The 23,170-nt window shown below is 43.0% G+C and overlaps 1 protein-coding gene across 3 annotated transcripts in view; it reads right to left on the bottom strand.

Annotated features, from left to right (window-relative positions):
• LOC139584458 (G1/S-specific cyclin-D2-like) overlaps window positions 1-23,170 on the bottom strand; it is a 351,941-nt gene that overhangs the window by 27,134 nt on the left and 301,637 nt on the right. Inside the window, exons 1-2 of one of the 3 annotated variants that reach the window (XM_071416348.1) lie at window positions 19,447-19,536; window positions 2,051-2,266 (exon numbers count right to left, since the gene is read on the bottom strand). In XM_071416348.1, the coding sequence (XP_071272449.1) occupies window positions 2,051-2,221 (171 nt within the window). In that variant the 5' untranslated portion in view covers window positions 2,222-2,266; window positions 19,447-19,536. Of the gene's footprint in view, window positions 1-2,050; window positions 2,267-3,617; window positions 4,023-19,446; window positions 19,537-23,170 lie in introns of those variants that run through there. The other 2 variants (XM_071416345.1, XM_071416347.1) reach the window with 2 other exon arrangements.

Genomic DNA, 23,170 nt, shown 5'->3' with positions numbered 1-23,170 from the left:
AGAGAGAGAGAGAGAGAGAGAGCGAGAGAGAGCTGTGGCAAAACCTTGCAACACACCCTCCATGCAGGCACCCACTTCCTTCTGCTGGTGCCTCCGGTCCCACCTTCTGGGTGACATTGTGGTTTATTTTACAAGAAATTGTTACCAAAGATGGGGACAAAAAAAAACGATCACATGGGCCGAGCAGCTGATCTCCTGTTTCCTGTATCTATCTGTCAGCCAAAAGATTGCCTTAAAGAGAAGCTAATTGTGAACACGACCAGGCAACCCTCATGAAACCATCTCAGAAACATGGTACTCCTCTGACCCATGCCTAAACAGCATGTATGGGTGGATACAGCTCAGCCCAGTCCAGTCCAGCCCAGTTCCCAGCAAAAGGTGAATCTTCACCTGATGTTGATCATGCTTCTGTCAGCAAGTAATACAATAACAACCAATGAGAGATAGGGGCTGAGGCTGTCCCTCCTCCTAAGACCACTGATGCAGGACCTGTCATCACAGGGAATGGCTGGCCTCTCCAACCCATACATACTTAGTACCACAGCATTGGGATCAGCAATCAACTGAGGTGGGTCAGGCCCAGGAAGCCCCCAAGCTCTCAGCTGAATAATATGCGGCCTCTTTCACAACATGGGTGGGATTGACTGTTGTTTACTAAAGAATGTTTATGTAGCGTCGCAGAGGAAATACTTTTCTGATGTGAGAAACTGACTATTTAAATGTTCACCACCACTTGGGTCCACCATGACCCTATGAGATTGCCAAGGCTCTAACTTTGGGATACCAATGACTGCAGCAGAAACCCAAACCAAGACAAGCAGGATATACCCACACCAGCTCAAGTGAAACCTCGTTGTGAGCGCCTACAACCAAGACATCCAATTAGTGAACTAATTAAATGCAAAATTGTAATGTACTGTATGCAAGTAATAAGTATTGTTTTCTAAAACATTGGAAAAAGTGCTTTTTGAAGCAGGATCTACAAAAACCTGTAAGTGTCCATTCTTTGAAGACATCTATGTCAAACCTTGAGTAGAGCAAACTTGAGGTCAAAGACAACATTTTGTTTGCCAGGACCATCAATATGTGGGACTTGCTCTCTGTAGACTGAAGTCTCTAAAGATCACTCACTCCTCGGATCTAAACCTTGGCTTCAGTTCAACGGCTGACCTCGTTCTACTGCAAATATTTGCCACTAGATGGTGATGGAGACCACTGTACAAAAACCTACTGTACAGTCCAATATACAGGTAACTGCCAAAATAAAGGAAACACTTGAGTAAATTAAGGATACAAAGTATAGTGAAAGCAGGTGCTTCCACACAGGTGTGGTTCCTGAGTTAATTAAGCAATTAACATCCCATCATGCCTAGGGTCATGCCCATTTGCCCATAATTTTGCCTACCATGGCTAGAAGAGTTCTCAGTGACCTTGAAAGAGGGGTCTCAAAAGACCATAGGGGGTTTAAAGGGTGTGTGTGTCTCAGTCACCAGATCTCAACACAATTGGACACTTATGGGAGATTCTGGAGCGGCACCTGAGACAGCATTTTCCACCACCATCAACAAATCACCAAATTATAGAATTTTTGTGGAAGAATTGTGTCTCATGCCTCCAATAGAGTTCCAGACTCTTGTAGAATCTATGCCAAGGCAAATTGAAGCTGTGCTGGCAGCTTGTGGTGGCTCAACGCCCTATTAACACATTTAATGTGGGTGTTTCCTTTATTTTGGCAGTTACCTGTAGTACAGAATAACTCTTGGGGGACAAAGCACTCTGGGTCATTCCTAGAGTGATGGGTCCAAACATTTAATCTAGGTTTGCTGATGATTTCAGTGAATTATATTCCATAATAATTTATCCTTAGAGAAAATGGAGAGTAGCATATCTAATATTTATAAATATAAAACATATATATGTAGGTGGCTTTGAGGTATGGCCCATAACATAAACATTGACAAATAGCCATGAGTTTCATATTTGACAAAGCCATATTAACAATCTGAACTGTAACTCATAATTTTGCTGGCAGAAACCAACTGTTGCTTACCAGCAGCTCCTGTGGTCTGATGGAGTTATCAGTGTAGATGCAGAGTTTGTCTGCAGTTAATGGACGAGTTTCTTTCAGTTTGGATGCAAGGAACATGCAAACTGCTCCAAGAAGTTGCAGATCACACTTTCTGGTTGGAACCACGGCTAAAAATCTGTCCAAGTAGTTCATTGCCAAGGGAAACACCTCTTCCTCACACTTCTGTTCTTCACAAACCTAGAGAGAGAGGCGACATGTGACAATGTGCAACAATTGGCACCATCAAATTCCAGTTATTTCAATTACCTATAATGTGTTCAATACATGTGAAACATAAAAATGATAACGAAATTAAGGAAATAATGTAACAGCCAGATATGCATATAAATTCGTCGAAACCCTTTGGGACCTGGCCAATAATTGAGCCCCACCCAGAGTTGTTGCGACATCATCAATACATTTTAAATAGATTATTTTCTATGTTTGAAAAAGCTCTCAGGCACAGGCTGTCAATAGAATCACATTCCTTCAGTAAGAAATGAATTCAAGTCACAATTACCCCAGCCAAAAAACACCCATGCAGCACAGTACGGAACCTCTTTTTTTCCTTCGTCATATTTTCCTAAAATATTTAAAAATATAAATAAATTGTCTACACCTATAAATTTCACATCATAATGAACACCAATGTCTTTCACATCAGACCCGACAATTGATAAACATGTAATTTGAAGATAAATGCGAAATAATTGTCAAATGTAAAACGAAGTAGCATGTGGCTGCTCTCGAGTGCGTCACCGCCAGGTCAAAATATATTTTCAAAAATTAATATAAAATATTTCATGAATCTTAGTAAAATAACTCTTACATGAAAATCAAGCTCTGACGGTCAGGTTTCTATTCAGACAATTCCCAACATATTATGTCAAACAACGTGTAAAAAATCTAACTTAATTCCTGGGTGACGGATTTCAATGAGGAGACCAGAGGGATAGAAAGGCCCGCACCCCTTCCGCGATCCAATATTTAAAAAATAAATAGAAAATGTTTGATCAATATTTCGCATTTATTTCAATGATGACTATGTAGTTTAGACACTGCTCTTTCATTTATGCCACGTATCAACTACAGGTATAGCGTTTATGATCTGTAAAATCGTCAGAAACACTGCAACAGTTCCTGAAAAAACAACATGGCGTTAGAATATAGGCTAGAATAGGGCTAGCATTGAACTGCATACGTGTGCATGAACATATTTAGGCAATTTTAAAATATATAACAAATAATCCCGTGCACCTTTCCTAGATCCGACCTATGCAAAGAAAAGCTTTATCTGGTGATAGACTACACCACTGTAACCACCTGTCAATGTATCTGAGACATAATCGTCAGTGACTTGGTTCAAAAAATAAAACCATATAAATAAGATAAGCTAATTATAGGCTATCAGGATTGTATATTCGGCAATGTGATGTGCAACCCTCCTCTTTCTCACACCATGCAAACTGGACAAAATGACAGAGCGAAAGGTCCGATTTTAGTGTGTTTTGATATGAGTCGTGAGCCTACAGAGTATTTCGGTACAAACCTCCAGCATCCAAGTAGCAACCATCCTCCGCATAAATGGCTGAATATCTTTCTGAACGCACTTGAAATAAGAACATTGGGGAATAAATCGTTCTTCAATGGTCAACAGGCTTTGTAATACCCTGTCATCACACAGAATATTCGGATCAGGACGAGCTCTTAAAATGGTGTCCATTTCGAGGCAAAGCAGCTCCATGGTCGTTTCAGTTTTTACAAAGCCGGATTATTCTTGTGAAAATACCTTAACAATATTGCTAGATGCAAAGAAACTGGAAGTAAAGTATTTTGGAGGCATAAAAGTGAGACTGCAGGGCTCCCAAGAGTAGTCCTGCCTCTCCTTGCGAACTTTTTCCTCTCCCCCTCAGTTCGCTTCTACTTTCTTCTGGCGTTACATTTTAAGCCTGCCTTTTCCGACCAAAGTGACGCGAGCAGCAGCGCAGACCACACTATGTTGAGCAGTTACTCAAACATTTGTTCCTCTTTTCTCTCCACTTTCAGATGACAACTTCATATTAATTTTATTTTATCATGACAATATTACCACAATTAAAACCCCGCCCATGCGTCACATGAACAAATTGAGAAAATGTACTCGGATAATATAGGCTATATAATTGTAACAATTTATCCATTTAGCAAGTGTTACCGAGTTCAAACTCGTCAGGGGTACAGTTTTTCTGCCTTCAGATGGGATGTAGCCTAGGGCTAGGCTATGAATGCAGGAATAGCAATGTACCCAAGTTGACAACTTCATGAACATGGATTAGGCTAATTTTATTTCTGTATTTCAGTTTATCAACAAAAAAACGTATCCTTGTTGATTTGCTTGCTCTGTTGTTTTTTCGAATGCACTTGATTAACTTCTAATCGCCCCGCTCTCCCTCTCGCTCTCCCCGACACACACACACACACACACACACACACACACACACACACACACACACACACACACACACACACACACACACACACACACCACACACACACACACACACACACACACACACACACACACACACACACACACACACACACAAAGGTCTACCATAACTATCTTTTATATAGCAACAGCTCGCTTGTGGTTGAATGAGATAGCTTTCTAGGAAATGCAATGCAGCATAAAAAAGTTGTTGCGACAAACTTCTCTTATAGATAACACCACGATGACAGCCTATGCTCTGTATTGGACAACTGCATGTATTCATATATAAATATAATCCATATGGCTGAGGTTGTGATCATTACACTCATATGCAGAACGATACACATAGGACCCATGTCCAATACTTAATTCTAGGTATTATGCCTTGATAAAGGTCTCTTAAATATGCTACAGTGTAATGTTGGAGGAGCTTTAAGCATAACTGATAGTTTGCCAAAAAAGCTTAGTCTCTAATACTATTCTACCCCAAAAGATGACTCAACTAGACTATCCTGCATGGATTGGGGGCAGTCTTCCGTTGCGCTCAAAGTTGTTAAATTCCATTCGAGTGGGTGTCTCTATCGGTTTGAAAGGCAACACCTTTGTTCTTGTACTTGTGAGAGAAGTGGGAAATGTCTCTTTAAAGCATTTTTTGTCTCGAGATAGTTTCCTCCCCATGTCACAGTTTGCATATAGCCAATAGGTCTTCTGCGCGTGATCGAGGCTTGCTGATTGTTACTGGGCAGAATTCTATTGCATAGGCTATGTTCGGAGAACCAGGGCAGTCCAACTCCTACAATAACTAACTATTTATCAATTCACACGATTAGCTGATGTTATTGCCCCCCTAGCATAGATAGAAATCGTAAAATTGCATCCAACAATCAAGCAATTCAGACATGGCAAAGCAACACATTCCAAATGGATGAAACCTCCACATCACACACGTTTTAAAGTTTTAACTAAAAAACAGTTAGACTTTTAAAAGTAAGAAGTTCGACAAGCAGACTAAGCTACTACAATAAAGATCAACATTTCTATAACATGTTTATTATACGCAAAAATGAGAGAAATATAGCCTAGGCTGAGGCTATAACTGTTTCTTAATTGGTTCCATGATAACCTATTATGTTGTTATGACAACCACAAATATTACAACTACATGAATGAGGCACTGAGTGATTAAACCCCCCTTCTGTCGGAATGTTTTGGACTACAAGAACGACTACATCAAAGACAATAAGGGATCTTTTTCAACGAACAATAGTATAGACTACTAGCCTACACATCCAGAAAGTTGCTCGTTTTGTGGCAGTGTATACAGGGAGTTCCCCCAGATATTTATCGTGTCCCTGACGCATTTCAATGAATTATTCTGGGATAAATTATTTCCCTCAGACAGAATAAACAATCAACATTCTACATCGTGCAAACCCATTTGTGCCATAATGACTGACCTTAAAGGCTCACACATATAATGCATAAAACGATGCAGTAGTAGACTACATTAAGCCAACATGCGCACAATCATGTCCAATTGAAGTTTATACTTTGCCAGACAGATACGCTTGTGAAGCGCCTTGATGGCCATGCTTCTCAACCACCTCCTCGGGTGTCAATATGCATTTGTTATACTATCCATTCATTCATATTTCAACCTATTTATCATATTTCGGCTTTCAAAATGGGGACTTATTTTAGGCTGTTCGTGTTCTGATTGCCTCTGCATCTCATGACTTGCTCATGCACCTGTCACTGCCATCAGAAATTACTTTTTTATGTCCATTTCTTGGACAGCATGTTAAACAAAGTGAAAAATAAAGACAGCCCAATAAGCCCATTTGTGTTCTTACTTCCAACAATCGTTTTGCTGCAGATGTTATCAAATGGAAAATTTAGTGTTTAAACTCTCTTTGGAACACAACACTTTGAACATTAAGATCCCCAATCCCCAAGTTATGGTAGATTTCTTATGATGCTAAGGTTAAAGTTTACAATGTCATCGAACAAATGCAAAAAAAAAAAGGTAAATCAGCGACCACATACCATTCGACAAACATTCTACGACTACAGTAGCGGCTCAGCACTGTAGCCTGAAAGAACCATGCTGCATTTTCGCGGAATAATGACGTCATCGCAGGCTCTGAGGAGCGTCAAACGCAGCGGAGGCGCTACATTATTTCCCAGATGCATGCAATTAACATGATATCCAATGGGACACAAACTAAAGAATATTGCAACATTTGTTTCAAACTTTATTTTGATTTGATAGGGATGTTTGAAAAGTTATCTCACCTCACCCGTGACTGCAATGGTTTTTCTCAAAGTTTACTCAAAGTGGTATGAAACAGCCTACATAAGGTTTTGAAATAACGGGAAGATAATGCAAGTGTGGGGTAAGCTAGGCAGCATACTTAAGGCACAAGTGGGTTGCTGACATCAAAACAGGAATTATGATGTTTTCAAAATGTGTCAAATTAACAGACATGGGAATTTTGGAAGGAACTTTATGAGTTTAAGGTTTCAATGTTCTACAAATGACAGCAATAGACTATAAACAATCTAAAGAAAAAGAAACCTTTTAACATTCAAAATTCTGAAAATTGACATATTTTAACTGAAAACCATCTAGAATGTCTATACCAACAAACATAGGTTGTACTTTCAAATTCATAAATGTTGATAATTTCCCAACAACTGTTCATAGTATATTTCTGAGAAATATTGTTTATCCTCCCTTTGAGCATGTTTACATATACATTATACATCAAATGAAACAACCATAATGTCTTCATTGGGCTGCTACATGGAACTGTGTTTGAAACTATTACAAAATAATGATCAAACAGGTTCAAAAAGGAATTCTGAAAATATTCCATTTCCATAATGTTACTAAATTAGGTTGTTTGAAAGTTGTCTGATTTCTAGATAAACTCAATTATGGCAGGTGATAGAAGTATGTTTTGAAAAACACGTGGAATGTTGCTTCCTATAGATAATTCTAACACACCTGCAGCCGAGTGCCACAGCTGCAAGCTGGTATTAGTGCAGTTCTGCAATGAAAGAATAACATCTTTCTAACCAGATAATTAACATAGGCCTATATGAAAACACAAAAACACATTTTGTTATTCACTTACACATGAAAAATCTAATAAATCGAACAAGTAACTAGATGTCTCACAGACCATATTAGAGGGCAAAAGGTAGAAAGAGGCAAATCCACTCTGTAGGTTCTTGGTTTGAATGACTTCAGACTGTATGGTTTGGTTTGATAATTTCAGACTGCATGCACCAATATATATTATATTTGTCCTTTTATTAAGTTTTATATTTGAAATTATTTAAAAAAGACTGTTTCAATGTTAACAATAACCTTGTTAATAGTGTTTAAAGAATGGGTTGATTAAATATAATTAAATTAAACCATTCAATTATTTATACCATAACAACATTAATAAAGTTCACTATTTAATTTCCAAAATTAATATATATACTAATGTTATTTATAGAAATAGCTTTTGTTCTCTTATTCCATACTTTTGACCTGGGGTGAACATTTTAACAGCATTTATATGTTGTTATAAAAGCAGCAATTGAAACCCAAAAAGTGTTGTGTTACATGTGATAACTGTGAAAAGCGGAGGAAATATTCCCTAAAAATTACCAAATAAATACAACATATTCTTGATGTATTAAAACATCAGAATAAATCAACCATGACAGGGTCAGAAGTTTTGTATGACAAAAAACATGTGCATACAGTGTTAATGCCAATTGATAGGAAGTCCAACTAGTGACTCCACCCCACTCTGCGTTTACATGTGTTCACCATTCACTAACTGCCTCATTGGCTGACTCCAAACACTGCAAAGTAATGTACTTGTGTAACAAACTCACCATTCACTCTTATGGTAATTCAAAGAGTTAATTAAGACGTTTTAACATTAAGAACTCCCCTGACATTGTCATCAAAAAATATAATCTATGGAGTATAAAGCAGAACCTTGTCAGGCAAGTTATGTGGTTGACACTTACAAAGCAATACAAACTCTATTTCCTGCATTACCCTGAGCTTGGACATCTGTTATAACTCACAAGTCTCCTTAGCTTGTCACATACAAGCATCAAAAGATATTACGTTACTACTCCATGTAGTAACAACCATGTAGTAAGACTGCACATTAGGCGGTCATGAGAGATCAGTTGCTACAAAATATGCTATCAATAATATACACAAAATGTTTCAGTTCAAAACATCTTATGCATGTTTGTAATTTGCTTATTTCACACATGCTCATAGCTTATAACAGCATTTCTGTTATTTTGTTGTGGTTGAACAACTGCAGATGTCTGAGTAAAACAATAACAAAACAGAAATAACTTGTCCATCCATACCACAATACCAGGCTGTTTGCAATGCTCCATTGGTTAGACTTATTTACATAACAGTAATGTTTTAGCTGATATCAACAAAGAAGTGCAAATTCAACGGTGTAATAATAGTGTCCTGTATCCCTCCTAATCGTAGAGTGCAGACACAGTACAGTCTGTAGGCTATCTGGACAATAGACAGAACCAGAAAGCCAGTTAGCCATAGCTTAGTCTGCATAACCACCCAACACTGCGTATTTCACACAATCCAAATTGTCTGCTTGAAACACAACACGTTAGATTAGGAACACATACATCCATGTTTGATTCAGCCAAACAGATTCATTTGATTCGATTATAATATGTTTTGACCACATTTCTCAAAGACGAAATGGCATAACTCTTAGAAAAAAAGGGTTATCCTACGGCTGTCCCCATAGGAAAACCCTTTGGGGAACCCTTTTTGGTTCCAGGTAAAACACTTTTGGGTTCCATGAAGAAATCTTTTGACAGAGGGTTCTACGTGGAACCCAAAAGGGTTCTACCTGGAACCAAAAAGCGTTCTCCTATAGGGACAGTCGAAAAACCCTTCGGAACCCTTTTTTTCTAAGAGTGTACAGAGAGAATGGATAAAGGAGTAAAAGCTATTCTAAACCACACACATGGAAAGAGAATAGGAGGGATATCTATAGAGCCAGCTCATTTGACTATTTAGTGAAAGTAACTATGTGTAATGTATTGATAAAAAATAATCTAATCAAAGTTTATTGCTCGAATACACAGATTTGCAGATGTTATCATAGGTGCAGCGAAATGCTTGTGTTTCTAACTCCAACAATGCAGTAAAAATACCTAGCAATACACAACAATATGCACATAATCCAAAAAGTAAAAATAAAGAAATTAAGAATAATGAAGAATAATCGAATGCTACAGGCTACATTCTCAACCCCTTTCCATACTCTGATATGTTTTAGAAACCAACTTACTAAATTCACGAGGGTTGTCCCTGGAAGCTCATGCACCTGTGGGATGTTTTTATTCTTTATTCTCACCATTCTATTACTGATGTTACAATGCAAATTTGGCACCAATGACCAGGGCTGTAAACTCACAGGCAAACTCCATCAGACATTCTGTATGCAAATATGTCCTCCTGCAATTTCTTTAAACCTGTTTTTGTCTCATTAAGTCCAAAAACAAGGGAAAGAGCAAAATATCTATGTTTAATTGTCATCTCCCAATGTTTCGGGGGGCGAGGGGTGGGCGTCTGAGGGGGCAAGGTGAATAACCTCCCTGTTAGAGAGATTAATTGATGCTGCCGACAAGAGGTACATGCTTCAAACATTCTCATATGCTATTTGGGGGTGGTTACAATCAGTTACAAAGTTGCAATAGTCTTGTATCATATGACTGATATTACAATATTTGCAGGTGCATGCCACAAAAACCTTGGGAACCGATGTGATCTAGACACAGACAAAGATAAATTAATAACACGTAGCTGTATTCTGGTTGTTATGCAACAAATCTTAAAAACACCAACTTCAGCCACATTTCTTCTCATATGTTTTTGAAGCAAATCCTTAGAATCAATCAAAGAAACAGCTCTTGAAAAGTAAAACAAAAATACAAGTTAAAGCATTTATAACTAAAAGCAATCTATCAAAGGGGTTGCTGACAGCACATTGAGGGACGTGTGGGTCTCTCCACAGAGGACATAGTAGATGTTGTTCTACCTGCATGGGACATACAAGGATGTCTGTAGAGCACCAACTAGACAAACCCTCCCTCTGCCAACAGAGAAGAGCCAGTCTGCTATTCATTTACCTTTATTTACTCTTCCCTCCTCTCTCACATGCTTGACCCTGCCTTTTGAACTCCACCAACAATCTTTCATGAACTCATCAGAGGAGATGAGAGGAGAGGGAAGATCTGGCGCACAGCTTGCCAAGCATAGTAACTATTCCCTTGCCCATCCAGAGGATACTTAATATAGGTTTTCCTTTCTTCTCACATTTGTCGGAGAACACAACTGCACATTTTTGAGCGGAGCAGGTCAGCTGCTGTTGTGTCTTCACCCCACTGCTTCTCTAGGATTTTCCAATGTTCATATCGGTAGCCCTTAAGTTTGTCACTCATGCAACAACTGCTTATCAATATCATTCCAGAGCCTAAGCTTTTTCCCCCTCCTTTCCTTTGCAACCCACAAGTAAAAATAAAGGCATTGTTGGTCCAAGGGGCCTTGCAAGGACTCTCTGGGGGCAGGTTGTGTCCCTCATGGTGTAATTCTGCACACCTGATTCCTGGTCATTTAAAACGTTGATCCAGAGGGAGCAAAAACACCCTGAAGACTTCCACCCACATGTCCAAACCAAATGTGTATCATCACAACCTTTTATTGTACTGCAAGACAGTCCAATGGGTAGTGTTCATTAGGCACCAAACAAAAGAAAAATGACCCAAACAGGGAGAGACCACCTGGACGTTAAAAACATTTTATGTTGTGTGCCCTAATGAACTGATGACTCTGATGGCTAGTTCCTAAAGAATGTGTTCCCTTCGTTGTCTGAGTGAAAACATTGCATGGGCTTCAAACTTCAGACTTTAATTTATCCTCAATATGTTCTCTCAGACAGATGTCAGTTTGAGACAGATAGAGAGACAGATGGAATGAAAGTCAACCAATCCCCTGGGAGGTTCAATGACATTTTGTCTCTGAAGTCATGTCCAAAATTATTGTCACCCTTGATAAAGATGAAATCAAATAATTAAAATACTAATACAAAAATAGCTATATTACATGCTCAGAATTTAAAAAAATTATATTATTTTATACTTGGAACTGTATATTAAACGATAAAGTACTTTGGCATTCATTGATGGGAATGCTTCAGAATCATCCAAAGGAAAAAATACATGGATTGATACCTAATTTGTCTACACGTCAACTGTAATCCTGATCATACAGCATACAGTTTAAGTTGATTGACACCCAATTTTGACACCTGCTGCAAATCGCCCAGAGAAAGAAATGCTGCCTCTGAGTGAGTCATTCATACAAATCATGTTTAATGTATGATTCATGCACCTCTTCCTGTTGGGAACAGAAAAATGCTGCCTATTGACATTATGTTTGTCAAACAGACAAAAAGCATTGCAAACGTGACAGGTTTAACTATGTGTTCTCCGCAAGTTGAATTGAGAAAGTGGGAATAAGGTGGCACAGAGACCTTTCTGCCTGCAGCTGTATTTAAGATGCTCTTCTATTGACTTTGAAACCCAGAAAAAAATTGACAGTGTTTCAAGGCTTGATGTGCTCATTGTCGTGTCATTGCAAACACCTGAACGTTGCTGCGTACATGCACAGTGGGTAAGTGCCCCATATTCCCTGCAGTGTGTGTGGTTAGGTCAGGGCCCCGAAGGTCTCCAGCACAAACAGATGTTACATGAGATCAGGACCTGGGTATAGTAAAGATAAACTAGATTATTTAAACAATTATACCACTCTAATATTCCATCCATACCCATCAGGTGTTGACTCATCTGGTATATCTAATATTAACATGGAACAGTCTGGGAAGACAAAAAAACAACCATAAAACACATGTTGCTGGTTGAAGACAAACACTGACACAGATGTAGAGATGACGCACGCACGCACGCACGCACGCACGCACGCACGCACGCACGCACTCACACACACACACACACACACACACACACACACACACACAAAAATGTTCACGCTCTCACTTGCACATCCAGCCTGGTTTCATAGACTAGACATAACATAGTAAATGTAAATACCGTTAACTCATATTATATGTTACGTTTGGTACGTTGCATAAGACAGATGGTTACTTAATGCAAAAATGAAAGTGGGGGATGGGTGGGATTATAACATGAATGTCAAGCAACTCAAAGGTTGTGAGTTCGAATCTCATAACAGACAACTTCAGCATTTTAGTTAATTGGCTACTTTTTAACTACTTAATTATTTTTAGCTACTTTGCAACTAAACTCAGCAAAAAAAGAAACATCCTCTCAATGTCAACTGCATTTATTTTTTAGCAAATTTCACATGTGTAAATATTTGTATGAACATAACAAGATTCAACAACAGACATAAACTGAACAAGTTCCACAGACATGTGACTAACATAAATTGAATAATGTGTCCCTGAACAAAGGGGGGTCAAAATCAAAAGTAACAGTCAGTATCTGGTGTGGCCACCAGCTGCAATAAGTACTGCAGTACATCTCCTCCTCATGGACTGCACCAGATTTGCCAGTTCTTGCTGTGAGATGTTACTCCACTCTTCCACCAAGGCACCTGCAAGTTCCCGGACATTTCTGGGGAGAATGGCCCTAGCCCTCACCCTCCGTTCGAACAGGTCCCAGACGTGCTCAATGGGATTGAGATCCGGGCTCTTCGCTGGCCAGAACACTGACATTCCTGTCTTGCAGGAAATCACGCACAGAACGAGCAGTATGGCTGGTGGCATTGTCATGCTGGAGGGTCATGTCAGGATAAGCACGAAGGGTAACACATGAGGGAGGAGGATGTCTTCCCTGTAATGCACAGCATTGAGATTGCCTGAAATGACAACAAGCTCAGTCCGATGATGCTGTGACACACCGTCCCAGACCCTCCACCTCCAAATCGATCCCGCTCCAGAGTACAGGCCTCGGAGTAACGTTCATTCCTTCGACGATAAACGCGAATCCGACCATCACCCCTGGTGAGACAAAACCGCGACTCATCAGTGAAGAGCAGTTTTTGCCAGTCCTGTCTGGTCCAGCGACGGTGGGTTTGTGCCCATAGGCGACGTTGTTGCCGGTGATGTCTGGTGAGGTCCTGCTTTACAACAGGCCTACAAGCCCTCAGTCCAGCATCTCTCAGCTTATTGCGGACAGTCTGAGCACTAATGAAGTGATTGTGCGTTCCTGGTGTAACTCGGCAGGTTTTGTTGCCATCCTGTACCTGTCCCGCAGGTGTGATGTTCGGATGTACCGATCCGGTGCAGGTGTTGTACGGACAGTACGGACATTGCAATTTATTGCCCTGGCCACATCTGCAGTCCTCATGCCTCCTTGCAGCATGCCTAAGGCTTGTTCACGCAGATGAGCAGGGACCCTGGGCATCTTTCTTTTGGTGTTTTTCAGAATCAGTAGAAAGGCCTCTTTAGTGTCCTAAGTTTTCATAACTGTGACCTTAATTGCCTACCGTCTGTAAGCTGTTAGTGTCTTAACGACCGTTCCACAGGTGCATGTATATTAATTCTTTATTGTTCATCAAACAAGCATGGGAAACAGTGTTTAAACCCTTTACAATGAAGATCTGTGTAGTTATTTTGATTTTTAGGAATTATCTTTGAAAGACAGGGTCTTGAAAAAGGAACGTTTCTTTTTTTGCTGAGTTTATTTAGCATGTTAGCTAACCCTTCCCCCAATCATAACCTTAACCCTGTTAGCTAACCCTTCCCCTAACCTTAACCTCTTGACGCTAGGGGTCAGATTTATTTATTTTTTTTTAATTTTTCTTCTACTAGGATCAGTGATGCCTAGAAGGTCGGTGATGTCGACCACTGAACACCGCCCGAACAAGGAGAGGGACCGACTTCGGCGGAAGTTATGACATCAGTTATGTTGTGACAAGGTAGGGGTTGTATGCAGAAGATAGCCCTATTTGGTAAAAGACCAAGTCCATACTATGGCAAGAACAGCTCAAATAAGCAAAGAGAAATGATAGTCCATCATTGCTTTAAGACATGAAGGTCAGTCAATACGGAAAATGTCAAGAACTTTGAAAGTTTCTTCAAGTGCAGTCGCAAAAACCATCAAGCGCTATGATGAAACTGGCTCTCATGAGGACCGACACAGGAAAGGAACCCCAGAGTTACCTCTGCTGCAGAGGATGAGTTCATTAGAGTTATGTTATGACGTGGCCCTCTTTGGGTACAGCGAGCAACAACCCCCTCTCTCTCACCACCTCTCTCTTCCCCCTACACCCAGGCTCTGTTAGGCAGGTCATACATTCCTAGAGGAGTTTCTCTCCTCATGGCCAGAGTATAGAGAGAGTGAGTTTCACAGGAGAACAAAGGAACCTCTTCCACATCACAGAACTTGAGAACTGAACAATGTCCATGTTTTGGAGAATGTGTACACGGTCGGGGTAGAATCCAGCTACGACCGGTCCATTTCGTTTAATGTTTGTGAAACACATGAGAGACAATACAGCCACATTACCATAACTCTGTTATTACAAGAGTCTCAGTTGTGAGGCTTGCATCTAATTGTTGTATAACATGAATGAGTAAAGATGAAACTATTTGTGAAATGATGTAATGTGATTATAAACTGTTTAATGAAGGAAACTCCAATTCCTTTTGGAGTTTAACTAGGTCATAGGCCCGCACCATGAGCACAGACATTGACCTGGCGTCATGGGACAGCCCTCTTCTGTTGTTACGAATTTACCCTCATTACTGAGGGGCAGCTCATGACTGGAGGGCAGCTCATGACTGGAGGGCAGCTCATGACTGGAGGGCAGCTCATGACTGGCAGGCATCTCATGACTGGCAGGCGGCTCATGACTGGAGAGCGGCTCATGACTGGAGGGCGGCTCCTGACTGGAGTGCGGCTCTGGCAGCTCCTGACTGGCTGGCGGCTCTGGCGGCTCCTGACTGGCTGGCGGCTCTGGCGGCTCCTGACTGGCTGGCGGCTCTGGCGGCTCCTGACTGGCTGGCGGCTCTGGCGGCTCCTGACTGGCTGGCGGCTCTGGCGGCTCCTGACTGGCTGGCGGCTCTGGCGGCTCCTGACTGGCTGGCGGCTCTGGCGGCTCCTGACTGGCTGGCGGCTCTGGCGGCTCCTGACTGACGGACGGCTCTAGCGGCTCCTGACTGACGGACGGCTCTAGCGGCTCCTGACTGACGGACGGCTCTAGCGGCTCCTGACTGACTGACGGCTCTAGCGGCTCCTGACTGATGGGCGGCTCTGACGGCTCGGGACAGACGGGCGGCTCTGACGGCTCGGGACAGACGGGCGGCTCTGACGGCTCGGGACAGACGGGCGGCTCTGACGGCTCGGGACAGACGGGCGGCTCAGACGGCGCTGGGCAGACGGATGGCTCAGATGGCGCTGGGCAGACGGATGGCTCAGATGGCGCTGGGCAGACGGATGGCTCAGATGGCGCTGGGCAGACGGATGGCTCAGATGGCGCTGGGCAGACGGATGGCTCAGATGGCGCTGGGCAGACGGATGGCTCAGATGGCGCTGGGCAGACGGACGGCTCAGATGGCGCTGGGCAGACAGGCGGCTCAGACGGCGCTGGACAGACGAGCAGTGCAGGCGGCGTTGGGCAGACGGCCGACTCTGACCTGCTGAGGCGCACAGTAGGCCTGGTGCGTGGTGCCGGAGCTGGTGGTACCGGACTGGAGACACGCACCTCAAGGCTAGTGCGGGGAACAGGAACAGGGCACACTGGACTCTCGAGGCGCACTATAGGCCTGGTGCGTGGTACCGGAACTGGAGGTACCGGGCTGAGGGCACGCACCTCAGGGCGAGTGCGGGGAGAAGGAATAGTGCGTACAGGGCTCTGGAGACGCACAGGAGGCTTGGTGCGTGGTGCCGGAACTGGAGGTACTGGGCTGGAGACACGCACCATAGGGAGAGTGCGTGGAGGAGGAACAGGGCTCTGGAGACGCACTGGAGGCCAGATATGTTGAGCCGGCTTCATGGCACTCGGCTCAACGCTCAATCTAGCCCGGCCAGTGCGGGGAGGTGGAATAACCCGCACCGGGCTATGCACACGTACAGGAGACACCGTGCGCTCTTCTGCATAACACGGTGTCTGCCCGTACTCCCGCTCTTCACGGTAAGCATGAGAAGTGGGCGCAGATCTCCTACCCGACTTCGCCACACTACCCTTTAGCCCCCCCCCCCCCAAGAAATTTTTGGGATTTCTTCTCGGGTTTCCGTGCTAGCCGCGTACCTTCATAACGCCGGTTCCTCTCTCCGGTTGCCTCTGCTCTCCTAGCTGCCTCCAGCTGTTCCCATGGGAGGCGATCCTTTCCAGCCAGGATCTCCTCCCATGTGTAGCAACCCTTGCCGTCCAAAACGTCCTCCCAAGTCCATTTCTCCTGGTCCCGCTGCTGCTGCTGCTGTCGCTGCTGCCCGTTGCCACGCTGCTTGGTCCTAGTTTGGTGGGTGGTTCTGTAACGGCTTTCTTCCTGGGATGAAGGAGAGGACCAAAATGCAGTGCGGCTAGTGTTCAACATAATTTAATAAAGAATATGAGAACACTACAAACAACAAAACAATAAATGTGAAAACCAAAAACAGTCCTATCTGGTGCAGAACACAAAGACAGAAGACAACCACCCACAATCCCCAACACAAAACAAGCCACCTATATATGATTCTCAATCAGGGACAACGATTGACAGCTGCCTCTGATTGAGAACCATATTAGGCTGAACACAGAAAAAGACAAACTAGACACACAACATAGAATTCCCACCCAGCTCACGTCCTGACCAACACTAAACAAGCAAAACACACAAGAACTATGATCAGGACGTGACAACTAGCCTACAGGTAGAATATACCCTGATAAAAATAAATCACATTGGCTACGCATAGATTGTCTGCAAGGAACTTGAAACATTTTAACAACTATCAACCTCGTCCAGCCCAAAGCTTGAGCTAATAAAATATTCTGGACCCTCAGAGCTTCCTATGCCAGTGAGTTCCGGACAGACACAGACCGCTGTAGACTATTTGCACAAGGGATAAGAAGTAATCTAATCAAACCTATTTTATAATGTTTCCACCAGATCAGAGCATTACCTTTTTTTCCCTTTCACACTGGTTATCGAGTGGTTATCGAAAGGGAGAGAGCTGGAAATATTTTTCAAATAGGTTACATTGAGGAACTATTGTCATTCTCAATGGATGTAAAAACAGACTTTACTTGCTGTTTGAGTTGAGGAAATTTTTTATTTGAGAAGCTCCACAGCTCATTAGTGGTGGTGAGTTAAGACAATCTGAAATACTATCAGATCCCCAAATGGTACATTTATAAGCCTACATTTGCGCCCAGGCCAGGTAGCCTAGGCCTACTTCTATGCGTAATCAGGTACGCGTCTTTACTCAACATTGACAGGAGCACTCCAAAGAAAACGCAATTAATAAATGGACAATTTGTAAATGGAATAAAATAAACCAAAACTTGTTTCTCACAAGTGTAGCCTAGGTTGTGCGCTCTGCAAACATCGTGTCCACGCCGACAATGAGAACTGTTGTCACGGCTGATGCTGGAAGAAGACCAAAGTGCAGCGTGGTGAGCGTACATTTTCCTTTTATTTTAAAATGACGCCAACAAAAACAACAAACGATGAAAACAACCGTGAAGCTTACAGGGCTAAGTGCCACTAACAAAAGTCAACTACCCACAACGAAAGGAGGGAAAAAGGGCTACCTAAGTATGTTTCCCAATCAGAGACAACGATAGACAGTTGTCCCTGATTGAGAAACATACCCGGCCAAAACATAGAAACACAAAATCATAGAAAACAAAACACAGAATGCCCACCCCAAATCACACCCTGACCAAACCAAATAGAGACATAAAAAGGCTCTCTAAGGTCAAGGCGTGACAGTACACCTCCCAAAGGTGCGGACTCTGGCCGCAAAACCTGAACCTATAGGGGAGGGTCTGGGTGGGCATCTATCCGCGGTGGCGGCTCAGGTGCGGGACGTAGACCCCGCTCCACCACTGGCTCACCCCACTTTGGTGGCACCACTGGTGCGGGGACCCTCGCTGCGGGCCCCGGACTGGGCACCCTCGCTGCGGGCCCCGGACTGGGCACCCTCGCTGCGGGCCCCGGACTGGGCACCCTCGCTGCGGGCCCCGGACTGGGCACCCTCGCTGCGGACCCCGGACTGGGCACCCTCGTTGCGGGCCCCGGACTGGGGACCGTCACTGGAGGCTCCGGACTGGGGACCTTCGCTGGAGGCTCCGGACTGGGGACCTTCGCTGGTTGCTCCGGACTGGGGACCGTCGCTGGAGGCTCCGGACAATGAGGACATTTTGCATGTTGCGTTTGTTGCATGTTGCGTTCCTTCAGTATAATAAGAATACACCTTCTTATCTTCATTGTATCTGATCAGGACAAACGTGAGGCCCATAGCCTGGCCTCCCTCCCAAAACTCTGGACCTCTGCAATGACAAATCAAACTCCCTTCATCATAATTACAGCACTACCAATCAATTCACTGCACCATCCCACACTTGGATCAGCCTGCAATAATCGAATCCTTTTGGAAAACTGGAGTGTCAGATGGTAATTTATAAACAATATCTTTCAAGTTGTTCTTTTGACCCGCTGGTGACATCAGCTCTGTGGCCTGCAGAGCTGCTGTGTGTGTTTAATGGCAACATGTGTCGCTCCCTATCTCGTTCTCCAAGTGGCACAAAGGTAAAGGGAAGCTTAACAGCGTGGGAAAATGCTGAACAGTGTGAAATTACCTTGATCCAAAGATTCCTGCCGCATACCAGCACAACGAATCCGTAACAGCACAGGCACTAACTCAGTCAGCCTGGCCGAGAAAAGAACAGCTGAGAGAGAGAAGTTGAGAGAGATAGAGGGAAAAAAGAGAGAAAGAGAAAAAGAAAGAAAAAGAGTAATATTCTGCAACAGCCAGAAGTCTATATGTATATCCCATATTATACTTTTTTTTCTTAACCTTTATTTAACTAGGCAAGTCAGTTAAGAACATATTCTTATTTACAATGACAGCCTACCGGGAAACAGTGGGTTAACTGCCTTGTTCAGGGGCAGAACGACAGATTTGTACCTTGTCAGCTCAGGAATTCGATCCAGCAAACTTTCAGTTACTGCCCCAATGCTCTAACCACTAGGCTACCTGCTGCCCCTACAGACCTATATCCCACAATAAAGTTGTATATTATAGGTCTACATCCAATGATCATTTTTTAAAACATTTTTATTTAACCTTTATTTAAGTAGGAAAAAGGGGTATCGATCTACTACAGTGCATTCGGAAAGTATTCACACCCCTTGACTTTTTCCAGATTTTTTTAGGTTACAGCCTTATTCTTAAATTGATTAAATCGTTTTTTCCTCATCAATCTACACACAATACCCCATAACGACAAAGCAAAAATTGGTTAAGACATTTTTTGCTAATTTATTGAAAAATTAAAAACAGAAATATCATATTTACATAAGTATTCAGACCCTTTACTAGGTACTTTGTAGAAGCACCACTGGCAGCGATTACAGCCTTGAGTCTTCTGTGGTATGACGCTACAAGCTTAGCACACCTGTATTTGGGGAGTTTCTAAAATTCTTCTCAGCAGATCCTCTCAAGCTCTATCAGGTTGGATGGGGAGCGTTGCTGCACAGCTATTTTCAGGTCTCTCCAGAGATGTTCGATTGGGTTCAAATTCTGGCTCTGACTTGGCCACTCAAGGACATTCAGAGACTTATCCCAAAGCCACTCCTTGGCTGTGTATCTTGGCTGTGTGCTTGGGGTCGTTGTTCAGTTGGAAGGTGAACCTTCGCCCCAGTCGGAGGTCCTCAGCACTCTGGAGCAGGTTTTCATCAAGGATCTCTCTGTACCTTGCTCTGTTCATCTTTCTCTCGTTCCTGACTAGTCTCCCAGTTCCTGCCGCTGAAAAACATCACCACAGCATGATGCTGCCAACACCATGCTTCAACATAGGGATGGTGCCAGGTTTCCTCCAGACGTGATGCTTGGCATTCAGGCCAAAGAGTTCAATCTTGGTTTCATCAGACCAGTCTGTGAGTCTTTAAGTGCCTTTTGGCCTTTTACTGAGGAGTGTCTTCCATCTGGCCATTCTACCATAAAGGCCTGATTGGTGGAGTGCTGCAGAGATGGTTGTCCTTCTGGAAGGTTCTCCCATCTCCAAAGAGGAACTCTCGAGCTCTCTCAGAGTGACCATCGGGTTCTTGGTCCCCTTCCTGACCAAGGCCCTTTTCCCCCGATTGCTAAATTTGGCCGGACGGACAGCTCTAGGAAGAGTCTTGGTGGTTCCAAACTTCTTCCATTTAAGAATGATGGAGGCTACTGTGTACTTGGGGACCTTCAATGCTACAGAAATGTTTTGGTACCCTTCCCCAGATTTGTGCCTTGACACAATCCTGTCTTGTAGCTCTACGGAAAGTTTCTTTGACCTCATGGCATGGTTTTTGCTCTGACATGCAATGTCAACTGTAGGACCTTGGGCCTCCCAAGTGGCACAGCTGTCTAAGGCATTGCATCACAGTGCTAGAAGCGTCACTACAGACCCGGGTTTGATCCATGAAGACCCATGAGGCGGCGCACAATTGGCCCAGCATTGTCTTGGTTAGGGGAGAGTTTGGCCGGCCGGGATATCCTTGTGCTCTAGTAACTCCTTGTGGCTGGCCGGGCGCATGCACGCTGACTTCGGGCGCCAGTTGTACGGTGTTTCCTCCAACACATTGGTGTGGCTGGTTTCTGGGTTAAGCGAGGACGCATGGCTCTTGACCTTTGCCTTTCCCAAGTCCGTATGGGACTTGCAGCAATGGGACAAGATTGTAACTACCAATTGGGGAGAAAAAGGGGTAAAACGTTTTAAAAAATATGTACGTACAGTTGAAATCGGAAGTTTACATACACCTTAGCCAAATACATTTAAACTCAGTTTTTCACAATTCCTGACATTTAATCTGGGGAAAAAATCCCTGTCTTAGGTCAGTTAGGATCACCACTTTATTTTAAGAATGTGAAATGTCAGAATAATAGTAGAGAGAGTGATTTATTTCAGCTTTTATTTCTTTCATCACATTCCCAGTGGGTCAGAAGTTTACATACACTCAATTAGTATTTGGTAGCATTGCCTTTAAATTGTTTAACTTGGGTCAAACGTTTTGGGTAGTCTTCCACAAGCTTCCCACAATAAGTTGGGTGAATTTTGGCCCATTCCTCCTAACAGAGCTGGTGTAACTGAGTCAGGTTTGTAGGCCTCCTTGCTCGCACACACTTTTTCAGTTCTGCCCACAGATTTTCTATGTGATTGAGGTCAGGGCGTTGTGATGGCCACTGCAATACCTTTACTTTCTTGTCATTAAGCCATTTTGCCACAACTTTGGAGGTATGCTTGGGGTCATTGTCCATTTGGAAGACCCATTTGCGGCCAAGCTTTAACTGCTTGACTGATGTCTTGAGATGTTGCTTCAATATATCCACATAATTTTCCATCCTCATGTTGCCATCTATTTTGTGAAGTGCACCAGTCCCTCCTGCAGCAAAGCACCCCCACAACATGATGCTGCCACCCCCGTGCTTCACGGTTGGGATGGTGTTCTTTGGCTTGCAAGACTCTCCCTTTTTCCTCCAAACATAGCGATGGTCGATATGGCCAAACAGTTCTATTTTTGTTTCATCAGACCAGAGGACATTTCTCCAAATAGTACGATCTTTGTCCCCATGTGCAGTTGCAAACCGTAGTCTGGCTTTTTTATGGCGGTTTTGGAGCAATGGCTTCTTCCTTGCTGAGCGGCCTTTCAGGTTATGTCGATATAGGACACGTTTTACTGTGGATATAGATACTTTTTTACCTGTTTCCTCCAGCATCTTCACAAGGTCATTTTCTGTTGTTCTGGGATTGATTTGCACTTTTCGCACCAAAGTACGTTCATCTCTAGGAGACAGAACACGTCTCCTTCCTGAGCGGTATTGTAACGGTTTTCTTCCAGGGGTGAAGGAGAGGACCAAAGTGCAGCGCGGCTAGTGTTAAACATGTTTAATAAAGAACAAGTGAAACACTACAAACAACAATACAAAATAACAAATGTGCAAAAACCGAGACAGACCTATCTGGTGCAGACAATCACAGAGACAGGAAACAAATACCCACAAAATCCCAACACAAAACAAGCCTCCTATATATGATTCTCAATCAGGGACAACGATTACCATCTGCCTCTGATTGAGAACCATATTAGGCTGGACATAGAAACAGACAAACTAGACACACAACATAGAATTCCCACCCAGTTCACGTCCTGACCAACACTAAACAAGCAAAACACATAATAACTCTGGTCAGGACGTTACAGGTATGATGGCTGCGTGGTCCCATGGTGTTTATACTTGCGTTCTATTGTTTGTACAGATGAACGTGGTACCTTCAGGGGTTTGAAAATTGCTCCCAAGGATGATCCAGACTTGGAGAGGTCTAC

This window comes from Salvelinus alpinus, chromosome 9, assembly GCF_045679555.1.
Source record: "Salvelinus alpinus chromosome 9, SLU_Salpinus.1, whole genome shotgun sequence".
In the NCBI taxonomy this organism is placed as follows: domain Eukaryota; kingdom Metazoa; phylum Chordata; class Actinopteri; order Salmoniformes; family Salmonidae; genus Salvelinus; species Salvelinus alpinus.
The sequence above is the reverse complement of the archived record's forward strand: the minus strand, read 5'-3'. Positions and strand labels throughout refer to the sequence as shown.